The sequence below is a fragment of the Capra hircus genome, chromosome 6, assembly GCF_001704415.2.
Source record: "Capra hircus breed San Clemente chromosome 6, ASM170441v1, whole genome shotgun sequence".
NCBI lineage: Eukaryota > Metazoa > Chordata > Mammalia > Artiodactyla > Bovidae > Capra > Capra hircus.
This window is the reverse complement of record NC_030813.1, coordinates 12,465,884-12,489,330: the sequence shown is the minus strand read 5'-3', so window position 1 is coordinate 12,489,330 and position 23,447 is coordinate 12,465,884. Positions and strand designations below refer to the sequence as shown.

The window sequence follows — 23,447 nt, the reverse complement described above, 5'->3', positions numbered from 1 at the left end:
CTGGCAGGCGGATTCCCACCCGCTGTATGACCAGGGAAGCCCGATGCTTGACTTCTTTCCCACCTTCCTCTCGTTCTCCACATGTCATATTCCTCTAGTCAAGTTTTGTGTTTGGCTGCATTTTCTTCCTCCTTGATTCTATCCAGATCTATTTTTCATCTGATCTTATTGATAAATGATGACCTGTACTTTTTCTCATTCTGCTGCTGCTGCTAAGTCGCTTCAGTCGTGTCCAACCCTGTGCGACCCTATAGACGGCAGCCCACCAGGCTCCCCCGTCCCTGGGATTCTCCAGGCAAGGACACTGGAGTGGGTTGCCATTTCCTTCTCCAATGCATGAAAGTGAAAAGTGAAAGTGAAGTTGCTCAGTCGTGTCTGACTCTTAGCAACCCCATGGACTGCGGCCCACCATGCTCCTCCGTCCATGGAGTTTCCCAGGCAAGAGTACTGGAGTGGGGTGCCATTGCTTTCTCATTCTACATTTAACTAATTCTCTGTTTAGTATCTAATCACACTTTGTGTTCATCACCATAAATATATTGGGCGAGAGTGGATTCCAAATAGCTTTGTTTGTGAAGCCTTCATTTCTGATTAGTTACTACACACCTTTTTTCTGATTTTGAAAGACCCAAGAACATCTGTGGGATCCCCGAGACATTTTCAAGGATTGTATAAGGTTAAAACTATTTTCATAATACTATTAAAGTCTTAACTGTTCTATTTCCTCTTGATGGCAATAGAGTTTTCTAAAGGCTGTGTGATATATGGTGACATTGTTGTAAGGGCTAATGGACAGTGTGGTGGTGGTTTAGTCACTGTGTCGTGTCCGACTGTTGCGACCCCATGGACTAAAGCCTGCCAGGCTCCTCTGTCCATGGGGTTCTCCAGGCAAGAATACTGGAGTGGGTTGCCATTTCCTTCTCCAGGGGATCTTCCTGACCCAGTGATCAAACCTGGGTCCTCCTGCATTGCAGGCAGATTCTTTATCAAGTGAGCTCCAAGGGAAGTCCTGTTTTAATGGATGGTGTGCTTGTATATTATGATGTTTGAACACCTTTTTGGTTTTTATATCCAATTTGGTAAATGTCAATAAACATACCCACATAAAAATAATCTTTATGAGGGTGTCAATTATTTTTAAGTGTATAAAGTATCCAAAGACTGAAGTGTTTGAGAAATATTCTGTAGGTTTCATAAATTCATCCTTTTCATTCTACACTTAAAATTGACAATAGCTATTATATTTCTTGGGATTTATTACTCTTAGGATTGGCTGTTAGATTGGATACCAGGTATAAACTGGTATCCAATTATCTGGTCTTCCTGGAAAGGAGGTAGATTTTTTTGTTCCCCTCTATTATTGGTAGTACTATAGGAAGGTTAATTTTATAGGTCAACATGACTGGGCCATGGGGTACCCAGATATTGGTTAATGTTATTCTGGGTATGGTGAGGGTGTTTCTGGAAGAGATGAACATTTGATTGGTAGACTGAGTAGAGCAGATTGCTCTTCCTCCTGTTGGTCGGTCTCCTCTACCAACTGAAGGCCTGAATAGAATAAAAATGCAGACTCTCCCTATAGTAAGAGGGAACTCCTATTGTCTGACTGAATTTGCACTGAGACTTCAATTGGTATTTTCCTGCCTTCTGACTTGAATGGAAACATGGCTTTTCGTAGGTCTCAAACTCCTTGGCTTCCAGAGTTGAACCAAACCATTGACTTTTCTGGGTCTCCAGCTTGTAAATTGTGGGCCTTAATCAGTTTCCATAATTATGTAAGGTCAGTTTTCATTCCAATCCCAAAGAAAGGCAATGCTCAAAAAAAGTAAAGTAATGCTCAAAATTCTCCAAGCCAGGCTTCAGCAATACGTGAACCATGAACTTCTTGATGTTCAAGCTGGTTTTAGAAAAGGCAGAGGAACCAGAGATGAAACTGCCAACATCCGCTGGATCATGGAAAAAGCAAGAGAGTTCCAGAAAAACATCTATTTCTACTTTATTGACTATGCCAAAGCCTTTGACTGTGTGGATCATAAGAAACTATGGAAAATTCTGAAAGAGATGGGAATACCAGACCACCTAACCTGCCTCTTGAGAAATCTGTATGCAGGCCAGGAAGCAACAGTTAGAACTGGACATGGAACAGCAGACTGGTTCCAAATAGGAAAAAGAGTACATTAAGGCTGTATATTGTCACCCTGCTTATTTAACTTATGTGCAGAGTACATCATGAGAAACGCTGGACTAGAAGAAACACAAGCTGGAATCCAGATTGCCAGGAGAAATATCAATAACCTCAGATATGCAGATGACACCACCCTTATGGCAGAAAGTGAAGAAGAACTAAAAAGCCTCTTGATGAAAGTAAAAGAGGAGAATGAAAGAGTTGGCTTAAAGCTCAACATTCAGAAAACGAAGATCATGGCATCCGGTCCTATCACTCCATGGGAAATAGATGGGGAAACAGTGGAAACAGTGTCAGACTTTATTTATTTGGGCTCCAAAATCACTGCAGATGGTGACTGCAGCCATGAAATTAAAAGACGCTTACTCCTTGGAAGAAAAGTTATGACCAACCTAGATAGCATATTCAAAAGCAGAGACATTACGCTGCCGACTAAGGTCCGTCTAGTCAAGGCTATGGTTTTTAGAGTGGTCATGTATGGATGTGAGAGTTGGACTGTGAAGAAGGCTGAGTGCTGAAGAATTGATGCTTTTGAACTGTGGTGTTGGAGAAGACTCTTGAGAGTCCCTTGAACTGCAAGGAGATCCAACCAGTCCATTCTGAAAGAGATCAGCCCTGGGATTTCTTTGGAAGGAATGATGCTAAAGCTGAAACTCCAGTACTTTGGCTACCTCATGCAAAGAGTTGACTTATTGGAAAAGACTCTGATGCTGGGAGGGATTGGGGGCAGGAGGAGAAGGGGACAACCGAGGATGAGATGGCTGGATGGCATCACTGACTCGATGGACGTGAGTCTGAGTGAACTCCGGGAGTTGGTGATGGACAGGGAGGCCTGGCGTGCTGCGATTCATGGGGTCGCAAAGAGTCGGACACGACTGAGCAACTGAACTGAACTGAATTTTTTTAATAATAACTGCATATATATATATGCATATATCCTATTGGTTCTATTTCACTAGAAACTCCAATTTAATAGAACAAAATTAACAAGAAGAAGTTTCAAAGGATCATGGGTTCTTTTGAGTGTTTATAGTCACTTTCACCAATCTGTAGTTCCCAGACTGATAATCTAGGCTGACTTCCTAGACCTGTCTATGTGTACTTGCCAGCCTCATAATACTTAAGAGCAGCTAAATGATATTATAAAGATAAATGTGTCAATTTTAAAGGATAAGTGGAAGAGAAAAAAATGGCAGAAAACCCAAACAGGAACCCAAACAGCAAAGTCCATATGTAGGAATATCTGGAGATGAATGTAATTAAGTGGAAAGAACAAGTATTTCAAAACTAAAGCTATGGCTAGTAAGAATGTTCTGGGATTTCCCACCTCTGCAGTACCTGTCCGTCCACTGTGGTGACCAAGGAGCTTTAGATGATTCCAGAGTAGAACATATACTAGACAAGAAACGAGAAACCTGGATTTTAGATACAATTTTGCCACTGATAGAGCTTGGATATATAATGTAATGTATTTGATTTTTGCCCTATAAATTGTAACTGCTTTGTGAGACTAAACTTAAATGGATGACTCACTATTTTTTTCTCTGGTAATTTTCCTAAGGAAATGATCAAGGATCTGTGCAAAAAGTTAGCTATGAGAAGTTCATTACTTATTGTTGATAGAGTAAAAATTAAAAGAAGCATACATGTTCAACAATAGGGACATGGTTAAATAAGTGGTATACCATGTAGGTAAATAGTGTGAGGTCACTAAAAGTAATGTTTATAGACTCATCCTGAAATGAAATATATTGTATGCTAGTAAGTGAAATGTGTCAGTAAGTTTGGAAAACTCAGCAGCGGCCATTGGACTGGAAAAGGTCAGTTTTCATTCGAATCCTAAAGAAGGATAATGTGAAAAAATGTTCAAACTACCACACAGTTGCACTCGTTTCACATTCTAGTAAGGTAATACTCAAAATCCTTCAAGCTAGACTTCAGCAGTATGTGGAAGAGAACTCTCAGATGTGCAAGCTGGATTTAGAAAAGACAGAGGAACAGAAATCAAATTGCCAACATTGTTATATCGTAAAGAAAGCAAGGGAATTCCAGAAAAACATTTACTTCTGCTTCATTGACTATGCTAAAGCCTTTGACTATGGACCACAACAAACTGTGGAAAATTCTTGAAGAGATGGGAATACCAGACCACTTTGCCTGTCTCCTCAGAAAAAAACTGGCTTAAAATTCACATTTGAAAAACTAAGATCTTGACATCTGGTCCTACCAGTTCAGTCCCTTAGTCATGTCTGGCTGCAGCACGCCAGGCTTCCCTGTCCATCCCCAACTCCTGGAGCTTGCTCAAACTTGTGTCCATCAGGTCAGTAATGTCATCCAACCATCTCATTTCTGTCATCCCCTTCTCCTGCCTTCAATCCTTCCCAGCACCAGGGTCTTTTCCAGTGAGTCAGTTCTACACATCAGGTGGCCAAAGTATTTGAGCTTCAGCATCAGTCTTACCAATGAATATTCAGGACTGATTTCCTTTAGAATGGATCTCCTTGCAGTCCAAGGGACTCGCAAGGGTCTTCTCCTACACCACAGTTCAAAAGCATCAATTCTTTGGCACTTGGTTTTCTTTATAGGCCAACTCTCACATCCATATGTGACTACTGGAAAAACCATAACTTGGACTAGACAGACGTTTGTTGCAAAAGTAATGTCTCTGCTTTTTAATATGCTGTCTAGGTTGGTCATAGCTTTTCATCCAAGGAACAAGCATCTTTTAATTGTGTGACTGCAAGTAACCATCTGCAGTGATTTTGGAGCCCCAGAAAATAAAGTGTGTCACTGTTTCCACTGTTTCCCCATCTATTTGCCAGGAACTGATGGAACCAGATGCCATGATCTTGATTTTCTGAATGTTGAGCTTTAAGCCAACTTTTTCACTCTCCTCTTTCACTTTCAAGGCTCTTTAGTTCTTCTTTGCTTTCTATCATAAGGGTGGTGTCATCTGCATATCTGAGGTTGTTGATATTTCTCCCGGCAATCTTGATTCCAGCTTGTGCATCATCCAGCCCAGCATTTCTCATGATGTACCAGGCATATAAATTAAATAAGCAGGGTGACAATATATAGCCTTGATGTACTCCTTTCCCAATTTGAAACCAGTCTGTTGTTCCATGTCTAGTTTTAGCTGTTGCTTTTTAACCTGCATATAGATTTCTCAGGAGGCATGTCAGCTGGTCTGGTAGTCCCATCTCTTTCAGAATAGTACAAAGTTTGTGTGATCCACACCGTAAAGGCTTTGGCGTAGTCAATGAAGCAGAAGTAGATGTTTTTATGGAACTCTCTTGCTTTGTCGATGATCCAGCAGATGTTGGCACTTTGATCTTGGTTCTTCTGTCTTTTCTAAATCCAGCTTGAACATCTGGATGTTTGCAGTTCACATACTGTTGAAGCCTGACTTGGAGAATTTTGAGCATTACTTTGCTAGCGTGTGAGATGAGTGCAATTGTGTGGTAGTTTGAGCATTCTTTGGCATTACCCTTCTTTGGGATTGGAAAGAAAAACTGCTGGAGTCCAGCTCCAGCAGCCAGGGAATCAGCCTGAAGGGATGAGCGGTGTCGGTGGGAAATGATGTAGCCTCTGACTTGAGGTACGGGACTACATGTTTAATTCAAGCATCAGGTCTTTTATACTTTTTCAAAAGCATTAGGTCAGAGGTTTTACATTTTCAGCTCCCCCTCACCCAGATTTATTAACTCCTTGTTGCCCGTCAAACAGAGTTTCTGTTTCAGCTATTCTCTCAGAATCATGTTTACTTGTGATTACATGCTTATGTCTGGGCCCCCTACCACATTCCTCAGTTTATTTCTTATCTTTTAAAACCCTGCTTGTCCCTAGTATCCTAAACTCACTCTCTCCTAAAAAAACTTCTAACCATTCTTAGTTATTCCTAAACCCTAAACTCAGCAAACTTCCTTTGCCATAAACATTTCCCTCACAATCAGGTCTCAGATAACAATCCTTTCCATGGCCTCAAGCTGTGGCCTGCGTCCTCATCCTGGGACATTCTTTGTAAAAATCCTTGAACAAATGTCAATGGTTACTTCATAGATTATTTTCTGGGCACAACTGCAGAAGGCTTTGTGCTTTCTCATGCTTCTCTCAAGAACAATAAGCACCTTAACATTCTTTCCAGACAACTCAACTGAAGAAAGGAGGAAACAAGTCAGAATCAGAAGAGCTAACTCCTTCATCCTGGATCCATGCCTGTGGAATGAGCAGAGGGAGCTGGAGCCGGGCCTCCATTTTGTCAGTAATGCCTAACGTAGCTCCCGACAAAAACTGACCTTTTCCAGTCCTGTGGCCACTGCTGAGTTTTCCATATTTTCTGGCATATTGAGCACAGCACTTTCAAAGCATCATCTTAGGATTTGAAACAGCTCAACTGGAATTCCATCACCTCCACTAGCTTTGTTCATAGTGATGCTTCCTAAGGCCCGCTTGACTTTGTCCCAGGATGTCTGGCTCTAGGTGAGTGATCACACCATCATGGTTATCTGGGTCATAAAGATCTTTTTTTGTATAGTTCTTCTGTGTATTCTTGCCATCTCTTCTTATTATCTTCTGCTTCTGTTAGGTTGATACCGTTTCTGTCCTTTATTGAGCCCCTCTTTGCATGAAATGTTCCCTTGGTATGTCTAATTTTCCTGAAGAGATCTCTAATCTTTCCCATTCTATTTTTTCCCTCTATTTCTTTGCACTGATCACTGAGAAAGTCTTTCTTATCTCTCCTTGCTATTCTTTGGAGCTCTGCATTCAAATGAGTATATCTTTCCTTTTCTCCTTTGCCTCTAGCTTCTCTTCTTTTCTCAGCTATTTGTAAGGCCCCTCAGACAACCATTTTGCCTTTTTGCATTTCTTTTTCTTGGGGAAGATCTTGATCCCTGCCTCCTGTACAATGTCATGAACCTCCATCCATAGTTCTTCAGGCACTCTATCAGATCTAGTCCCTTGAATCTATTTGCAACTTCCACTGTATATTCTTTAGGGGTAATAGAGCACATCATGTTTCTAGTAAGCTGGGAGGGGAAAGAGGAAAGATACCAAATGTTAAGAATGAGAGCAGCCATTGGTGATCATGAGGCAGCCAGCAAAGCATTTTCTTTTGTCAGTGAAAATAATAAACAATCTTCTATTCTTATTATAAAGTGTTTTATTTGAGCCAAACTAAGGACTAGCCTGGAAGCCTGCTTTCCAGATTACTCTGAGAAAATGCTCTCAGCACTTTCTGAGAAGCAGTTTTCAGCAGTTTTGTATCTTGTCAGAACAAAGAACATTAAACATGTCAGGGTTACATCAGGGTTTCTCAAGGTTTCAAAAGAACAGTCCAGCATGTACATAGCAAGTCAGTCTGGGCTTGCACCTGGGAAGCGAGTTATTATCCCCAAAGGAGGGCTGGCATTGGCATTCCAGAAAGAGGCATTTAATCTTTAAACGTGCACAATCTTTGTTTCTTGTCAATGTTTTTTTCTTTAAAGCAATGCAAATTTGATAGGCCACAAACAGGAACTTTAGTTAGCATTGAATTCAAGTTACAGTGTTAGTTGCTAAGTCATGTCTGACTCTTTGCGTCTCCATGGACTGAAGCCCGCCAGGCTCCTCGGTCCATGGAATTCTCCAGGAAAGAATACTGGAATGGGTAGCTGTTCTCTTTTCCAGGGGATCTTTCCGACCCAGGGATTGAATGTCTCCTGCATTGCAGGCAGATTCTTTACCCACTGAGCCATCAAGGACCCTGATTTCCATGCTGTCAAAAACCCTTGTGTAATTTACAATTGGCTTTACCCATATACTTGGTTCTTCCATATCTGTAGTTCTGAATCTGTGTATTCAAGCAGTGGGTATCCTATAGTGATGTCGTATTTACTTTAAAAAATATATCTGTTGTAGTAGACCCATGCCCTTCAAACTTTGTTCAGGGGGCGGCTGTACAAGGTGAGAATGCTTCTCCAGCCTCAAGGTCTGAAACCCTGGGGATGGCTCTTAGGGAAGGAGTAACAGATTGGGTGGGGAAAGACCTTTTTCCTGACATCTCCCAAAAGTAAGATGTGGTTACTTGCGTGAATTTTAAGGAGTCTGGAGGCCTTAGCATGAGCTAGAGAGCAGGGGAGCAGATAAAGAATGAGGCAGAAGCCCACAGTGGCAATTTCCCAGCAAGGGGCCCTCTCCTGGGACAGTTTTATCACTGAGCCTGTGACAGAGTGGGCAGTGTATCCTTCTGTGCTTTTCTCTTGCCTGTAAGGACATGTTGTCTTCTTTTGTCTTTCCCACTCATCATGTCTAATTGCCAGCGCAGTGCCTACTGGCCATCCCAAAGGCTTCATTTCCCCCTCACTTCACGTCTGTAAGCTTTGTTGTTTAGTCACTAAGTCACGTCCAACTCTTTTGGGACCCTATGGACTGTAGATTGCCCAGTTCCTCTGTCCATGGGGTTTTTCAGGCAAGAGTATTAGAGTGGGTCACCACTTCCTTCTCCAGGGGATCTTCCTGACCCAGGGATCAAACTCATGTCTCCTGCATTGGCAGGCCTGTCCTTTATTGCTGAGTCACGGGGGAAGACCGTCTGTAAGCTTATGCCTATGTGTATTCAGTGTTTCCTCTTTCAGCAGAGTAGTCTCAAGGTAGATGAGCTAGTTTTCTTCCAAACTGAGTGAGAGGAAGGTAGGAGATGGGGTTGATTATCACTTTTCAAATTGGTCCTCTTAGCCCCGCTCCCTGGAGGGAGTCCCTCCCTCATAGTTTGAGTAATAGGGAATCTAATGCTTTTGTTTGGGGGTGAAAAAGGTCCTGAAAATATTCAAAGAACAAATATGAGTGGAAGGTCAAGTCTGAGGAATTGAGGCTTTTGGAAGAAGGACTGTGGTGACTCCTCAAGCCCATCTTTAGTGGAAGATGCCTCTGAGTCCCCTGTATTTGTGACAGTGATACAAAACAGAGCGCTGTACACATAACACCATGGAGCCACAAACCAGTCAGCTGAGCGCCGCTTCCCACACAACAGGAGGAACAGGGTCTGGAGATGAACTGTCTGTTCCTTTGTTCACTTGTGAGCAGAATCGAGTGGGTGGATGGTGGATGAGATCTCCAATGTTTACTTGGTTGTTACACTCCCCTGGCACCACACCCCACTTTTTTTAAAGTAATAAAAAACAAAAGCAGAACTGAAGATAACTGATTACTAAATGTGGTTTCAGGCACCAAGTGCCTTTTACTGCCTTTTTTTTTTTTTTTAAGCTTTTTATTGAAGTTAGGGCAGGGCAAAGGGGCATCTGGAAGGGGAGGATGCAATCCTGGCTTAATGGGCCCTTTATGGGACTGGAGTTTTTGGAAGAACTTCAAATGGAGTGAAATGACTAAACTTCCCCAGTTCCAAGGAGTTTTGTTGTGTGGGGTCGGGGGAAGAGGAGGGAGGGGAGAAATCTCCAGCACGGAACTCACTGGCACATTAGGAACATAATGCAAGAGAGAACACAATACATTTATGGGTGAGATGCAGAGTTTGGAGGAGATAATGACTCTTTGTTTTTTCAGCGTTCTTGTTACATGCATAGCATAGCAGCTTTAAAGGAGAACAATAAAAACAATTTTTTTTTTTTTTTTTACTTTCCCAGTATACTTATTATATCAGACAATGTTTTTTCCTAAACTTCTTGAAAAAAAGCAATACAACTCAGTATCTGAGCAGGTCTCTTCCCTTCCCTGAATACCCATATGCGTGCTAAGTCACTTCAGTCATGGCTGTCTTTTTGCGACACTGTGGACTGTAGCCCACCAGGCTCCTCTGTCCATGGGATTCTCCAGGCAATATTGGAATGGCTTGCTATGCCCTCTTCCAGAGGATCTTCCTGACTCAGGGATCAAACCTGCATCTCTTACAGTCTCCTGCATTGGTAGGCATGTTCTAAGGGGAATAGCCCACCTCTAGCTTTGAGGTACATCCTTACCAGTCTAAGCTGAACAGGAATATAGCATGTGACTTAAGAAATGTTTCTTTGTTGGGGAGAGAGGGTAAGGGGTTAGGGATAGAGGAAAGGAAGCAATCTTACCTTCCATTGGATGCTGTCCTGTCTAGATATGATACTCGGAACCATGTCATGTAGTATTTTGGATGATGGTCTTTTAATCTAGATGATAAAGTTTATATTCTTGGAAGGACAAGCTGAAAAATGGGAAGAACCTGGATCCTTGTTAATATTGTTGAGTCACTGAATTTATCAGGTGGTTTATCTGGTTTATCAACCCTAGAACTAACTCATCTCTTGTTCTGTGAAATAATGTATTTTCCTTGTTAAAGTATTTGCATTTCAGTTTTCTATTTCTTACAGCTTAAACAAGTTTCAGATTTGTGTATTGATGCTGAACGTTTATTCTGTATAATATTTCCTTTTTTTCCCCTTAAGTAATTATGATATAGGCAGTTTACAATCCTTGGGGTTCAGTTCAGTTCAGTCACTAAGTCGTGTCCGACTCTTTGTGACCCCATGAATTGTAGCATGCAAGGCCACCCTGTCCATCACCAACTCCCGGAGTTCATTCAAACTCATGTCCATCGAGTTGGTGATGCCATCCAGCCATCTCATCCTCTGTCGTTCCCTTCTCCTCCTGCCCCCAATCCCTGCCAGTGTCAGAGTCTTTTCCAATGAGTCAACTCTTCGCATAAGGTGGCCAAAGTACTGGAGTTTCAGCTTTAGCATCATTCCTTTCAAAGAATGCCCAGGGCTGATCTCCTTTAGAATGGACTGGTTGGATCTCCTTGCAGTTCAAGGGACTCTCGAGTCTTTTCTCCAACACCACAGTTCAAAAGCATCAATTCTTCAGCGCTCAGCTTTCTTCACAGTCCAACTCTCACATCCATACACAACTACTGGAAAAACCATAGCCTTGACTAGATAGAACTTTGTTGGCAAAGTAATGTCTCTGTTTTTGAATATGCTATCTAGGTTGGTCATAACTTTCCTTCTAAGGAGTAAGCGTCTTTTAATTTCATGGCTGCAGTCACCATCTGCAGTGATTTTGGAGCCAAATAAAATAAAGTCTGACACTGTTTCAACTATTTTCCCATCTATTTCCCATGAAGTGATGGGACCAGATGCCATGATCTTCGTTTTCTGAATGTTGAGCTTTAAGCCAACTTTTTCATTCTCCACTTTCACTTTCATCAAGAGGCTTTTTAGTTCCTCTTCACTTTCTGCCATAAGGGTGGTGTCATCTGCATATCTGAGGTTATTGATATTTCTCCCGGCAATCCTGATTCCAGCTTGTGCTTCTTCCAGCCCAGCATTTCTCATGATGTACTCTGCACATAAGTTAAATAAGCAGGGTGACAATATACAGCCTTGATGGACTCCTTTTCCTATTTGGAACCAGTCTGTTGTTCCATGTCCAGTTCTAACTGTTGCTTCCTGACCTGCATATAGGTTTCTCAAGAGGCAGGTAAGGTGGTCTGGTATTCCCATCTCTTTCAGAATTTTCCACAGTTTGTTGTGATCCACACAGTCAAAGGCTTTGGCATAGTCAATAAAGCAGAAATAGATGTTTTTCTGGAGCTCTCTTGCTTTTTTGATGATCCAGCAGATGTTGGCAATGTGATTTCTGGTTCCTCTGCCTTTTCCAAAACCAGCTTGAACATCAGGAAGTTCACGGTTCACATATTGCTGAAGCCTGGCTTGGAGGATTTTGAGCGTTACTTTACTAGAGTGTGAAAGTGAAAGAAAGTGAAAGTGAAGTCACTCAGTCGTGTCTCTTTGCGACCCCATGGATTGAAGCCTACCAGGCTCCTCTGTCCATGGGATTCTCCAGGCAATTGTGCGGTAGTTTGAGCATTCTTTGGCATTCCCTTTCTTTGGGATTGGAACGAACTCATATGAATTGGGAGCCTCAGCTTTTCTAACTGCAAAGAGATGAGCAATCCGTTATTTGTTCAACTAAAGATATTTTAGTTTATTATTTAAATATTATTTATAGTTATTAATCACTGCATTCTAAACACTGTTCTAGAAGCTTTGAGTACATCATGAACAAGAGGGAGAAAAATCTCCACCCTCATAAAATAAACAAATTAGGAAACAACATGTCAAATAGTAATCGTAAGGAGGAAAAAAATCAAGGAAGGAGGATATGAAGTCCTGTAAAGGAGTTAGGTTTGAAGTCTTATGGATAAGATTGTCAGGGAAGGCTTTACTGAGACAGTGACTTGATTTTGCAAACAAGTAAGTGGAGACAGCCATGGATAAGATTGTCAGGGAAGGCTTTACTGAGACAGTGACTTGATTTTGCAAACAAGTAAGTGGAGACAGCCGCTCGGATCTCCGAGAAAGAGTCTCAGCACCGGCTCTGAGGTGGAAACAGCCTAGCACGTCCGCAGAGGAATGGTGACAAAGGTAATAGGCAGCAGTGTTGGGTCTAGCCTCGAAGGCTACGCGCAGGACTTTGGGTTTCACTCTGAGTGGTAAGGGGAACCACTGGAGGGTTTTGTGAAGAGAAGTGATGTGCTCTGACTTATGTTTTAACAAGCTGCTTAATTCCTGATGGCTCAACGGTGAAGAATCTGCCTGCAATGCAGGAGATGCAAGATTCTGGTTTGATCCCTAAGTCAGGAAGATCCCCTGGAAGAGGAAATGGCAACCCACTCCAGTATTCTTGCCTGAAAAACCTCATGGACAGAGGAGCCTGGCAGGCTACAGTCGAAAGGGTCACAAAGAGTCAGATGACTTGAGTGAAAGAGCACACATGCACACCAATAGTGAACAGAAGAGAGGTAAGGGGAGTGACTGAGAGTCCCGTGAGGGGACTATTCCAATAGTATAGTCCCCTTTCCTTTCACTTTCCTTCTTTCCAATAGTATAGAGAATATGATGGTGATCTGGCCCAAGGGAGGCAGCAGAAGCTGTTGTTGGAAGTAGTCAGATTTTGGTTGTAACTTGGTAAAAATCATGGGATTTTAAATGGTTAGCATAATAAAGACACTGAGATTTCTGGCCTGATTGAAGGAAGAACTGAATTGCCAATTCTTGAGATATGAAAGATCGTAAAGGGAGCAAGTTTTGTCACAGACAATTAAAAGCTTAGCTTTGCAAATTCTGAGATGCCTAGTAGATCTCCAATGTAGATTTCAGGTAGGCAGGTGGATCTACATGTTTGGAATATACGAGTGATCTGGGCTAGAGATACACATTTGAGAGTCATTAACATAACTTAAAGCCATTGAGATTAGGGCCGATTATTCTGAGTGAAGATAGAAAAAAAAAAAAAAAAAGTTCCAAAATGTAAAAGCCAGGCTGAGGAAAAGGGAACAGAGACTGAGGAGGAGTATGGAGAATGGTAGGAGGCTTCCCTGGTGGCTCAGAGGTTAAAGCGTCTGTCTACAATGCGGGAGACCTGGGTTCGATCCCTGGGTCGGGAAGATCCCCTGGAGAAGGAAATGGTAACCCACTCCAGTATTCTTGCCTGGAGAATCCCATGGATGGAGAAGCCTGGTAGGCTACAGTCCACAGGGTCGCAGAGAGTCGGACATGACTGAGCGACTTCACCTTCACCTTCACTGTCTGAAAGAGGAAAATGTTCTCTAAGATTGAGATGGCTGTGTTAAATGCTGCTGAGAGACTGGGTAAGATGAAGACTAGACATTGGCCCCTCAAATTAATGACATTGGTGACTTTGGGTAACTGCTTCATGGATTTGTGAGGGAAACTGGAGTGGGCTTAAGGGGCATGAAAGAGAGAGGTGGCAGAGAGCAAGCACATGCAGGTCTTTGAAGGTACCTGGCTGGGAAGAAAAGAAACGGGGCATTAAGTAGAATGTCCAGTGCAGAGGAAATGATTTATGACAAGATGGGGCGGGAGGAGGGGGACTTGTAGTACTTGCAAGCAGGGGTAGGGTCAGCTGGAGGAGAAGGGTGTCAGCCTCTGCAGGGTGCATGAACTATTGATCCCCAGCAACGGGAGAGAAGGCAGGGTGCAGTGTGTAGACAGAAATGCAGAGATCATTTCTTGCTGTGGAGGCAGAAGCTGGGTCCTCGGAGAATATGCCAGCTTATTTCTGAGAATCGTTTTGACAGAAAGGTAGAAGTACCGTAATTACTTCATGCTGTTGCTCAGACAGGTGGTTTATGACTGCTGATGATTATTCAGACCATGGACACATAGTTCAGTATGCTGATGTCCATTATCTATCTGTTCGCACTCTTATCTGACACAGACAACCATGGAAACAGTGAGATATTTGTGTAAGTCAGTAGAATTTTATTTAATGAGATCACTCATTCAAAAGGTTGTGCTTTCTGTGTTTACTCTTACATTGTATATAGTTTTTATTTATACAGAGATTCAAAACTTCAGTTACTTCAGGCTAAAATTCCTTGAGAATTTTCCCAGAATATACTGATTTACTTCCTTTCATTTTCCCTACTTTCAGTTAGATGACTACATCACTATTTCTCTTTGCTGCTGCAACACTTGAACATATCCTTAGCAATATCGGTAAACCAACATAAACAGGGCAGCTCATAGCAAAATAATTTATGTACACCTCTAAGTAAGGAGTAACCAGAACATTGGGAATATTAATATCAGTGATTGGAACAATTATAGCTGCTGCTACTTAATATTATCCACCAAATATTATTCTAGGTACTCTTTATCCATTATCTCTAAACCCTCACAATATCCTTATTAATTGGTATTTTTTCACTTTATAAATAGGAAAATGAAGGTTCAGAGGGAAGAGGCAACTTGCTCCGAGTGTCAAAGACAACAGAGCTGAACATTAAATCCAGGACTCTACACTGTGAGTTCCCCATTTTTGGTTTGCCCACAGTTCAGTAGTTATTAACATCTCATATGGGTTCACAGATACAAACACACAGTTCTTGCCTATAGAGAAGACACAAATAAAGATGTATTTCCAAAACCAAGGTGCTTGGCAGGATCGGTGAACACCAACTATTATGCAAGTATTGAGAGAGAGTGAGCTTACAGCATGGTCTAGGGAGGTTTGCTGGAGGGGATGTTATTCTAAATTGAATTTCAAAGAATGAGTATGAATTATGTTGAAAAAGTAGGAGAAGCATATTCTAGGTTAGAAACAAACCTTGTGTGGTAGGGCGTTTAATAAACTGAACAAAGTTCAGTAGTTATGTACACTCAGATTTAAGCTGGAGTAACAGGAGATAAGGTGCTTGCCTGAATATTGGCAATGATGATCCAGAAAAGTTACATCGTCAGATGTCAGATGTGAGTTAAAAATGGAAGTGAGCTAGCAACCATTAGGAAGAGGGCAAGTTCAGAAATTTTTAGGACTCTTGTGTCAAGTGGTTTGTTCTCAGAAAAACTTTCCTAGGAGAGACCATTATTTTGTGCACACAAATAACACAGTAAATTGTCATCATCACCAAGTTCATTCTTAGAGGGAAGCTCAGTTCAGTAACTTCATCTTAATGTCACAGGTGAATTCTATAATAATAAGACCATATAGGATGTGTGGCTGTTGGCACTAGCCAGCCTCACACATGCATAAATAAGAGTAACCCTGAAGAAATAAAAGTGGACACATTGTCAGCAGAAATCACAAATTTATTAACTCTTAAATATATCAATCAGTCATTTACCATTATGGCAAGAAATATATACAGTGTCCCATGGTAAACTGCAGTGTTTCAAAATGAGAGAAGATAATAAATGTGTAATTCTGTTGTGGTGGAAAGAACAAATCACAATTTCCTCACATCTTAGTGTGGAAGACAAACTTGATCTACAGTAATACTTCAACACCACATGCTAAAAGTGTAAAAAAAAAACCAACTCTATATCTAATATTTTTCTAAAATACATGTATGCCACGTATAGCCATTTCACAAAAAGGTAAAAGAAATTAAAAAGGGAAAAATGAGGCCATTACTTTTTCACAGATCTCATTGGCAGGTTAACATGGCTCAATACATTTACTGTTTATATTTAAATATATATTGTTTTAAATTGTGTAATAATTATCAGAAAAGCTTCAATCCATCTACCATACATCCACTAGTAACAATATCTACGGTGATTAGTAATCAACACAGAAATGTGAAATGAGAGAAAAGCAGGAGGGTTGATTTTTTTTTAAATTTTTTCGTTTTTTTTTGCTTCTGCTTTAAAAATAGGCTTCTGAGGATTGTGAATTACTGCTGTTAAAATAAGCTTGATGAAGATACCATGCACTATAAAGCATTTCAGGGAGGAGAAAAAGCCCCACAGGAACTGAATAAACAAGGGAAAAATGAGAAGCACAAAGAAAACAGGGACATTTCCCTTTTTTTTTTTTTTTTTTTTTAAGCAGGAAAATCCTAACTCCGAGAAAGGAAGCGTAATTTTATTCAGACACTTGAGAGTAGCTATAAAACCACGAGTTGCAGAGATCGAGTTCAAAACACTCAGAGAGGCCTGCAGTGTTCCCCATCCTCTGAACTTCCGAAGCCTAGCAGTGATCACGCAGGAGGGGCGAGGCAGAAGAAAGTGCCTCTGCACAAAATCCAGATCCACGACCGGCTGGGCGCTGTCCTGGCAACTGCTCCACTCAGTAAGACACGCTGCAGGTACAGGAGGGTCCTACTTGCTTTCCTATATGTTTAAACAGTTCTAATACCTGCAACTTAGTTAGGATCCCTATGTCCCAATTAGAGCAGAATTACAAACCTTTGAGCTCTTCTTGACCTCATCTCTATGGGCCCTGAAGATGCTCAAAGTATGAGTCTAGCCACCTCCAAGAGGCCTCAGTTTTTATTTTACCTTCATTATACAAATTTCACTTTTTTCACACTACTAAACAGGAAAAAAAAGGTAAAGAATGAAAAAAAAGATACAAAAGGAAGCAAACGAAAGTGATAAAGAAATAGGATAAAATGAAGAAAAAATTAAAAAGCATAGGTTTGAGAAAGGAACAAGAAAATTCAATTCGGCAAATTTCACCAGAACAGTGTGCGTATACCCTAAAGTGATCAAACTTGTCAGTGATGTGAGTTTTTCCAGTTTATGTAGTTTGACCAAAAAAAACATGACTTTAGATCATAGCAAACCCACTAATTCTCACTTCCACATTCATAAATGATTCAACTCACTTTGTTTAACAGCAACACAGCTTTCAGTGAGAAATCATCCATTGCAGCCAGGATCACACCAGGAAACTGAAGGTAATTTTTTGTTTTTTGCCTTTTTTTTGTTAAGCTAAAACACATGAACAGCAAAGAGTTTTTAAAAATTTACTTTTCTCTTACAAACTCTCATTCAGAGAATGGTAATTCTGAAGTCTGTTAAGTCTTGGCATAAACAGAAATTGGATGACTAGATTGTACTCGAGAATATTGTGGAATTTTTTTTTTTTTTTTTGCTCACCTCCCCCTATTGTTTGCCAACAATGATTGAAGTTTGCATGGAACATCCCCATAGTTGAAGTGTAAACAATGTATAGGAAGGAATCTATGACAAGATGAGGCATCACATAGGCGTTACACAGAGGACCTTCACAACTTCATGCACTCGGAAACATGCATGAAGAGGAGGGGAGGACGGCTCAGGGGTACCATCCAGGTGCCTTGAGAACAGAGAATTGCAGAAGTGGCACTGTTGATGTTTAGCTGCAAAGAGAGAGGGAGACATAAACTGTTTTATGAAGCATTATCAGAGTGCTTTGCAAAAGATGAGGCGCAGTTACGATTTTTATAGCTAAGTAACAGACTGAAATACTATGTATAAGAGATCTTTGCTTGCGGCCGTTAAGAGAGAAAATGAATGATGTTAGACAGTATTGATTTCCTGCATTAATCTGTCAATTTGTTCACACAGAGCAAAGCTAGAAATACTCAGGCTGCAATCACATGATTAAATATACAGTTTAAGCATTCATGCTTACCAGATAAATTAATAAATGAATTGTATTATTTGGTTGAAAGAGACTAAAAGTTTAACTTCGTCTTTTAGCTTTTGTCACTATTCTTAGACTCCACTGGATGTCAACCCTAGAAGTCAATTGTACAGCCTCAAGAACAGGGAATGTGGGATTATTCTTATTTAACCAGAGGTCTTCTTTCTTTAAACCAACAGCTGGGAGCACTATTTCTTCCAAACTTGGACAAAGTTCAGTGCTTTGAATGGGGAACAAATTCACAATGCTGCCACACGTATCTGAATCCTTCCAATCCAAGGTAAGAAGCCAACCTTAAACAACACAGGCATGAATTTAACTACAGTCAACTTTCAATTATCCTCTGGAATTACTCACTTTGTGAGTTCTAAATTTCAGCCTGACTTCCTCCTTGTGGTCAAATACCATTAAACTTGGCCAGGCACAGAAAATTAATGTACTTATTAACCTTAGCTAAGTGCAGAACAGGAACTATAACCTCTTAAAAAACAGACATCAAAGGATCCTAGAGCCGGATCTAAATTAGATCTGGATAATTGAGAGTTGTCTGAATTGACCCAGATAGAATTGACTTTTGATGTGAGAACTCCACAATATTTGAAATGCCATGATCTATATGCTGAAGGTAGGGTCTTTTCAGCACTTAATACCTTGAAAATAAGGGTTATGCTACACAATGCTGCCAAATGTTAGACTCAAGAGCTCATGCAGAAATGCTGTGGATTCTCAAAGAACTTTTATGGTTTTCATTGATTATAATGCAAGAAAATATCCTCAAAGAGAGGAAAAACAGCCATGCAGCTTTTCAGTCATTAGCTCCAATCACAAAGTATCACGGAGCGAGATGTTACTTACAAGACCCATATGTGAATGGTTTTCAGGCCTTAGATGTTTTGCCACAAAGAGGTGCTTCCTGAGTTTTCTTTCCCATTTGGAATACAAGGTGGCCTATTAAGAGAAGCCTCACTTAAGCCACCTGGCATAAAATGAAATTTTCTCAAGTAGGCTCTATCCATAAACACTGCAGGGAATTGTAGGAAAACCTGACCTTCTAGTACCGAATGAATGTAATCCCTTCTGTAGTAGCTGGCAATTGGTACTGTACCTCTTTGGGGTAAAAAACTCAGCAATGCACAAAGATAGGCATCTTCATTATTGTTACATTTCTCCTGTCTTTTAATTACTTATATATATATATTTTTTGAGTGAATTTCAACCTATTTTTCCTTCTTGACCCACTTTTGACAAATCCAACAGTGATGCATAATAAGGCTAAACGGAAGGCCATTTGAAAACCACTGTGGTGGGACATTATTAAACTAAGACATCCTGATTCTCTGGAGTGTGTTGAATGGCTGTTTGTGTCATTTTGACTACCCATCCCAAGGCCCCCAGATATGAACAGGTGAGAGAATCTGAAACAAGTCAGCAGCTGGCTGAACTACTACTGAGTCTGAACACGCCTTCTTGTCCTCATCACACTATACTTTTCCACACGACCACAGTCCCCCTTTTGCCACCTGCCGGTAGCCTTCTGCACCCACAGTCCTACGCCGCAGGGAGCTGATGGCTGACGCTGAGCTTTTTCCTCTGATGCTCCTTGAGCTTAGACTGTGTTCCTTTTGTTCTATTTTGCCAAATTCCACTCCTCACTTAAGACTGCTCAAATTTCTGTCTTCTCTACAAAGTATACTTCCAACTTGTTATAAGCACTTTGCTGCATGGGTTATCCATTCCCTTCTACTCTGAAGCGGATTATGAAGTTTTAGTTTTTTCCTTGGTATTGGTGATACAGCAATATCGTTCACCTTGCGTTTTATCTGGACAAGGTAAGCACCTAGCTGATATAAATGGAAGAGCAACCATGACCTCTGAGGTACAGTGGTATAGTGGGAAAGATGCTGAAATATTAACACTTGCATTTTAAATGCTATGTTTCATGAGTTTCTAAAATCTTTAATAGAGCACCAGTAGAAAGATCTATGAAATGAAGCTCCTTATATGATACAGTTACCCCACAGTATCTGTGGCAGATTGGTTTCAGAGCCCCCAAGGATACCAAACTCTGCAGATGCACAGTCCCTTATATAAAATGGTGTAGAATTTCATCTAACCTGCACCCACCCTCTCGTGTACTTTTAATAATCTCTAGAGATTACTTGTAAGCGTTAATACAATGTAAATGTTATGTAAATCATTTACCTGCAAGGTAAGTTTCAGTTCTGCTTTTTGAAACATACTGGAATTTCTCTACTACTGAAATTTTTTGATCCAAGACTGGTTGAAACTGTGTGTGAGGAACCTTTGAGTAAAGAGGTTTGACTGTGTTGGTCATTTTAGAAACTTTTTCCTTCCACGTCTCCTTCCTCTGCCAATATGTGACAATGAAGCTGTATAAATTGTTTACCTATCTAAAGTGACTGTATACTTTCTAGGACAAGTTTCAACCAACAAATAGCTAGTCTGATCTTTCCACAGAATTATAGACTGCTTCTTATGAAACATGGAGTCTCACCAGTGTAACTAACCACTGGCATTAAATAACAGATACCATGCTATTAACAATGGAATGAGTAAAAGACGCTGACCATGGGCGTATTAACAAAGAAGCTGACAGCCTGGAAATATTTACTTGATGGGTACTGTTGGCGACCCTGAGCGATGAAAATGAACATTCTGCCACTTTCCATCCCGGCGGTGCCACACACGTGTCTCTTCCGACTGCATTGTTTTTGGCATTCCACTGCCATCCATGTACTGGGTGAGCCTAATGTATGCTATGCAGGCAGCGTCATCGCCCACCAGGTGTACATGAGGGTTCAGGATGATGGTGTGGATGGGTTTATTGCTCTTGGACAAAGCTGAAAGAGAAGAACGTGGAAGAGAGAACTTCGTTTCTATGCAAAGTAAACCGAAACCAATAATGACTGCCCTTGGGACCAATAAATGGAATATCATTCATTCATTCAACTATTCACTAATGCAAATAATTGAGTGTCTGTACTGTGCAAAGTATAAAGAAAAATAGCAGAAGTAGATACAGTCATTATTTTCTTTGTGGTTAAATTGTACGCCACTCAAACTTTGGATGAAAAAGCTGGAGAGACATAATTATTTATAATGGGAAGTGGTTAGGAACAAGCCATAGAATGAACAGAGGTGGAGAAGGGCTGGCCCAGGTGCACAGAGAAGTTTATTTTTCCAATAAAGGAACCGCTGGGACAGGTGACAGGATATCCTGTGGGCTGGTTCGTCTTTTTTTTTTTTTTTTTTTTTGCCAGTTGGTAAAGTACATGGGGCAAGGGAAATACATCATGTATTAAGCATGGAGACTGCTGTCTTCTAAATAGGCTGGCCAGGGAGTGAACCAGTTTCCCCATCTCATCCAGTGGCTCCTTTATTTAGTACAGTCCATTCTAGTAGTCCAATTATGGTTAGCCAGTAAAAATCCAAAATTTGGTGTTGGCCATATAGCCTGATTCTGATCCTCTAGCTCTCTCCTTTGACTTAGAAGCCCTCACTAGGCTCCAGCCTTTGTTGTTTTGACAACATCTATTTATTCTGACTGTTCGATGACTAAGAGAGATGAAGATTTAGTGCAGATATTGATTGATACTACTCTCTTCGATCACTAAAACAGGCAGAACTGTTTTACCTGTTATCCAAACATATCCTTCATTCTTAGGAATGATTTGAATTACTTACTTACTGCTACAGTCTGATAAAACACAATATCCCATTATTATGAATATGTATTTATGGAGAGTAATGAAGTGCAGTGTTATGTTGAGGTAGGTTACAATATTAATGGGTTCATTATTCTTTCACTACAGATCAGGTGGTATCAAGCTACAGCCTACTGAAGGAACCATTATGACATGCTATCAATCACAGCACGAGACAGAGAACATGAAAACATTTACTGAAGTTTCGTTAAGGCCAGTTTACCACATAATTATCTTTGTTTCATTGCAAATATCTAGTGCATATAAGAAAAATTCATTGAATGTAAAAATGCATGCCAACGCAAATATTCTTGTCAATGCTTATAATTACTGGACGTAAACCTGATTATCTGAATCATTACTATGATTCCTCTTTAATTCATAAAAATTTCATTGCAAAAGGTAAATTTACTCCCTGCATCATGCAAACACCTTATACCTAATGTCTTTAGGAGCAGGATAAGAGGAACTTCTCTTTTATACTTTTTTTGGTGACCTTGAGGATTTCTGCAGGAGTTTCTTTTGTCACTTTCTCTGAAATGTGGCTTTTATCTGATACCATTAAAATTCTTGTAATCTGAACAAATATTTACCTCATTACTCATCTTAATACACATTTTTACCTTGGCAATGAGCACTGATTATTATTCTTGAAATCACTATGGCAAATATTCTGGCATGCTGTAGTTTCTCTTATTTTTTCATATAAACAATGTTTTGAAAACCTAAAATAATTAAGTACTTTTTGGTAACTTATTTCACAGCTTACATATTTACTGGGACTTCTATGGGATGTATTTAATCACCATCACTTTTTATATAAAATTAGGTATTTTTGAAAACATACCAAAGCTTACGGCTATTGTGTTTTTTGATTTCAAATTACAAAATTATGATGTAGGATGCTGGACTAAAGTAAGAATGCTCATTGCCGGAAAGAGCCAAAGAATCTAGAAATTCTGGAGAAATTCAGAGAAGCATGGAAAAGGCATGATATTAAAGTAAATGTACCATTTTCAAAGTAGAATCGATGAAAGTCCATCCCTTCCACTAAATTACCCAAAGCTTCGGGTTCAAAAGCAGTAAGGCCTGGGTCACAGATTTTTCTGTAGGAAAAAAAAATAAAATGAGTTAATGTATTTTGTTGTTTCATACATATCCATTTCTAATTTATCAAACAGTCACTGAAGGAAGGAGTCTTAAAAAACACTACAAACATAAAATTTCTATCACAGGCCTTCCCAAGGTGGGTTGAAGAGAAAACCCTAAAAAAGAATTTTGCAGTGACTTTAGATAAGGGCAAGATAATACAACCAGTTCCAGCAGCTGATGATCTACAATGCTTTAGGAGTTTCCTTTGAAAAATTTCTAATTTTTAATTTGCAAGGGGAGTTCTCTAGGCCTTCCCCAGTTTTTATAATTCCCTAGTTTTCTAGTTGTTATAAGTTTATTCTTGAAATGCTCTCTAAGTCCTATAAAATAAACTTTGCCTTGGAAATGAAATATTTTTGGAATAATCCGATGCTATCTACATTCATGTCAGTCATTTAGACTGATGTGAAGGTTAGGTGTCACATCTTACATTTTCTGGCAATGTCCTCAAGACTTAAACTTTAAATACAAGCTTAATTAAC

The 23,447-nt window shown here is 40.3% G+C and overlaps 1 protein-coding gene across 16 annotated transcripts in view; it reads right to left on the bottom strand.

Annotated features, from left to right (window-relative positions):
- The window catches only part of CAMK2D (calcium/calmodulin dependent protein kinase II delta), a 317,386-nt gene continuing 309,680 nt past the window's right edge, over positions 15,742–23,447 (bottom strand). For 11 of the 16 annotated variants that reach the window (XM_018049187.1, XM_018049193.1, XM_018049197.1 and 8 more), the window contains 4 exons: positions 22,825–22,919; positions 20,721–20,949; positions 18,944–19,036; positions 15,742–17,801 (listed from right to left, as the gene is read on the bottom strand). In XM_018049187.1, the coding sequence (XP_017904676.1) occupies positions 18,973–19,036; positions 20,721–20,949; positions 22,825–22,919 (388 nt within the window). In that variant the 3' untranslated portion in view covers positions 15,742–17,801; positions 18,944–18,972. Of the gene's footprint in view, positions 17,802–18,943; positions 19,037–20,716; positions 20,950–22,824; positions 22,920–23,447 lie in introns of those variants that run through there. The other 5 variants (XM_018049192.1, XM_018049200.1, XM_018049199.1 and 2 more) reach the window with 2 other exon arrangements.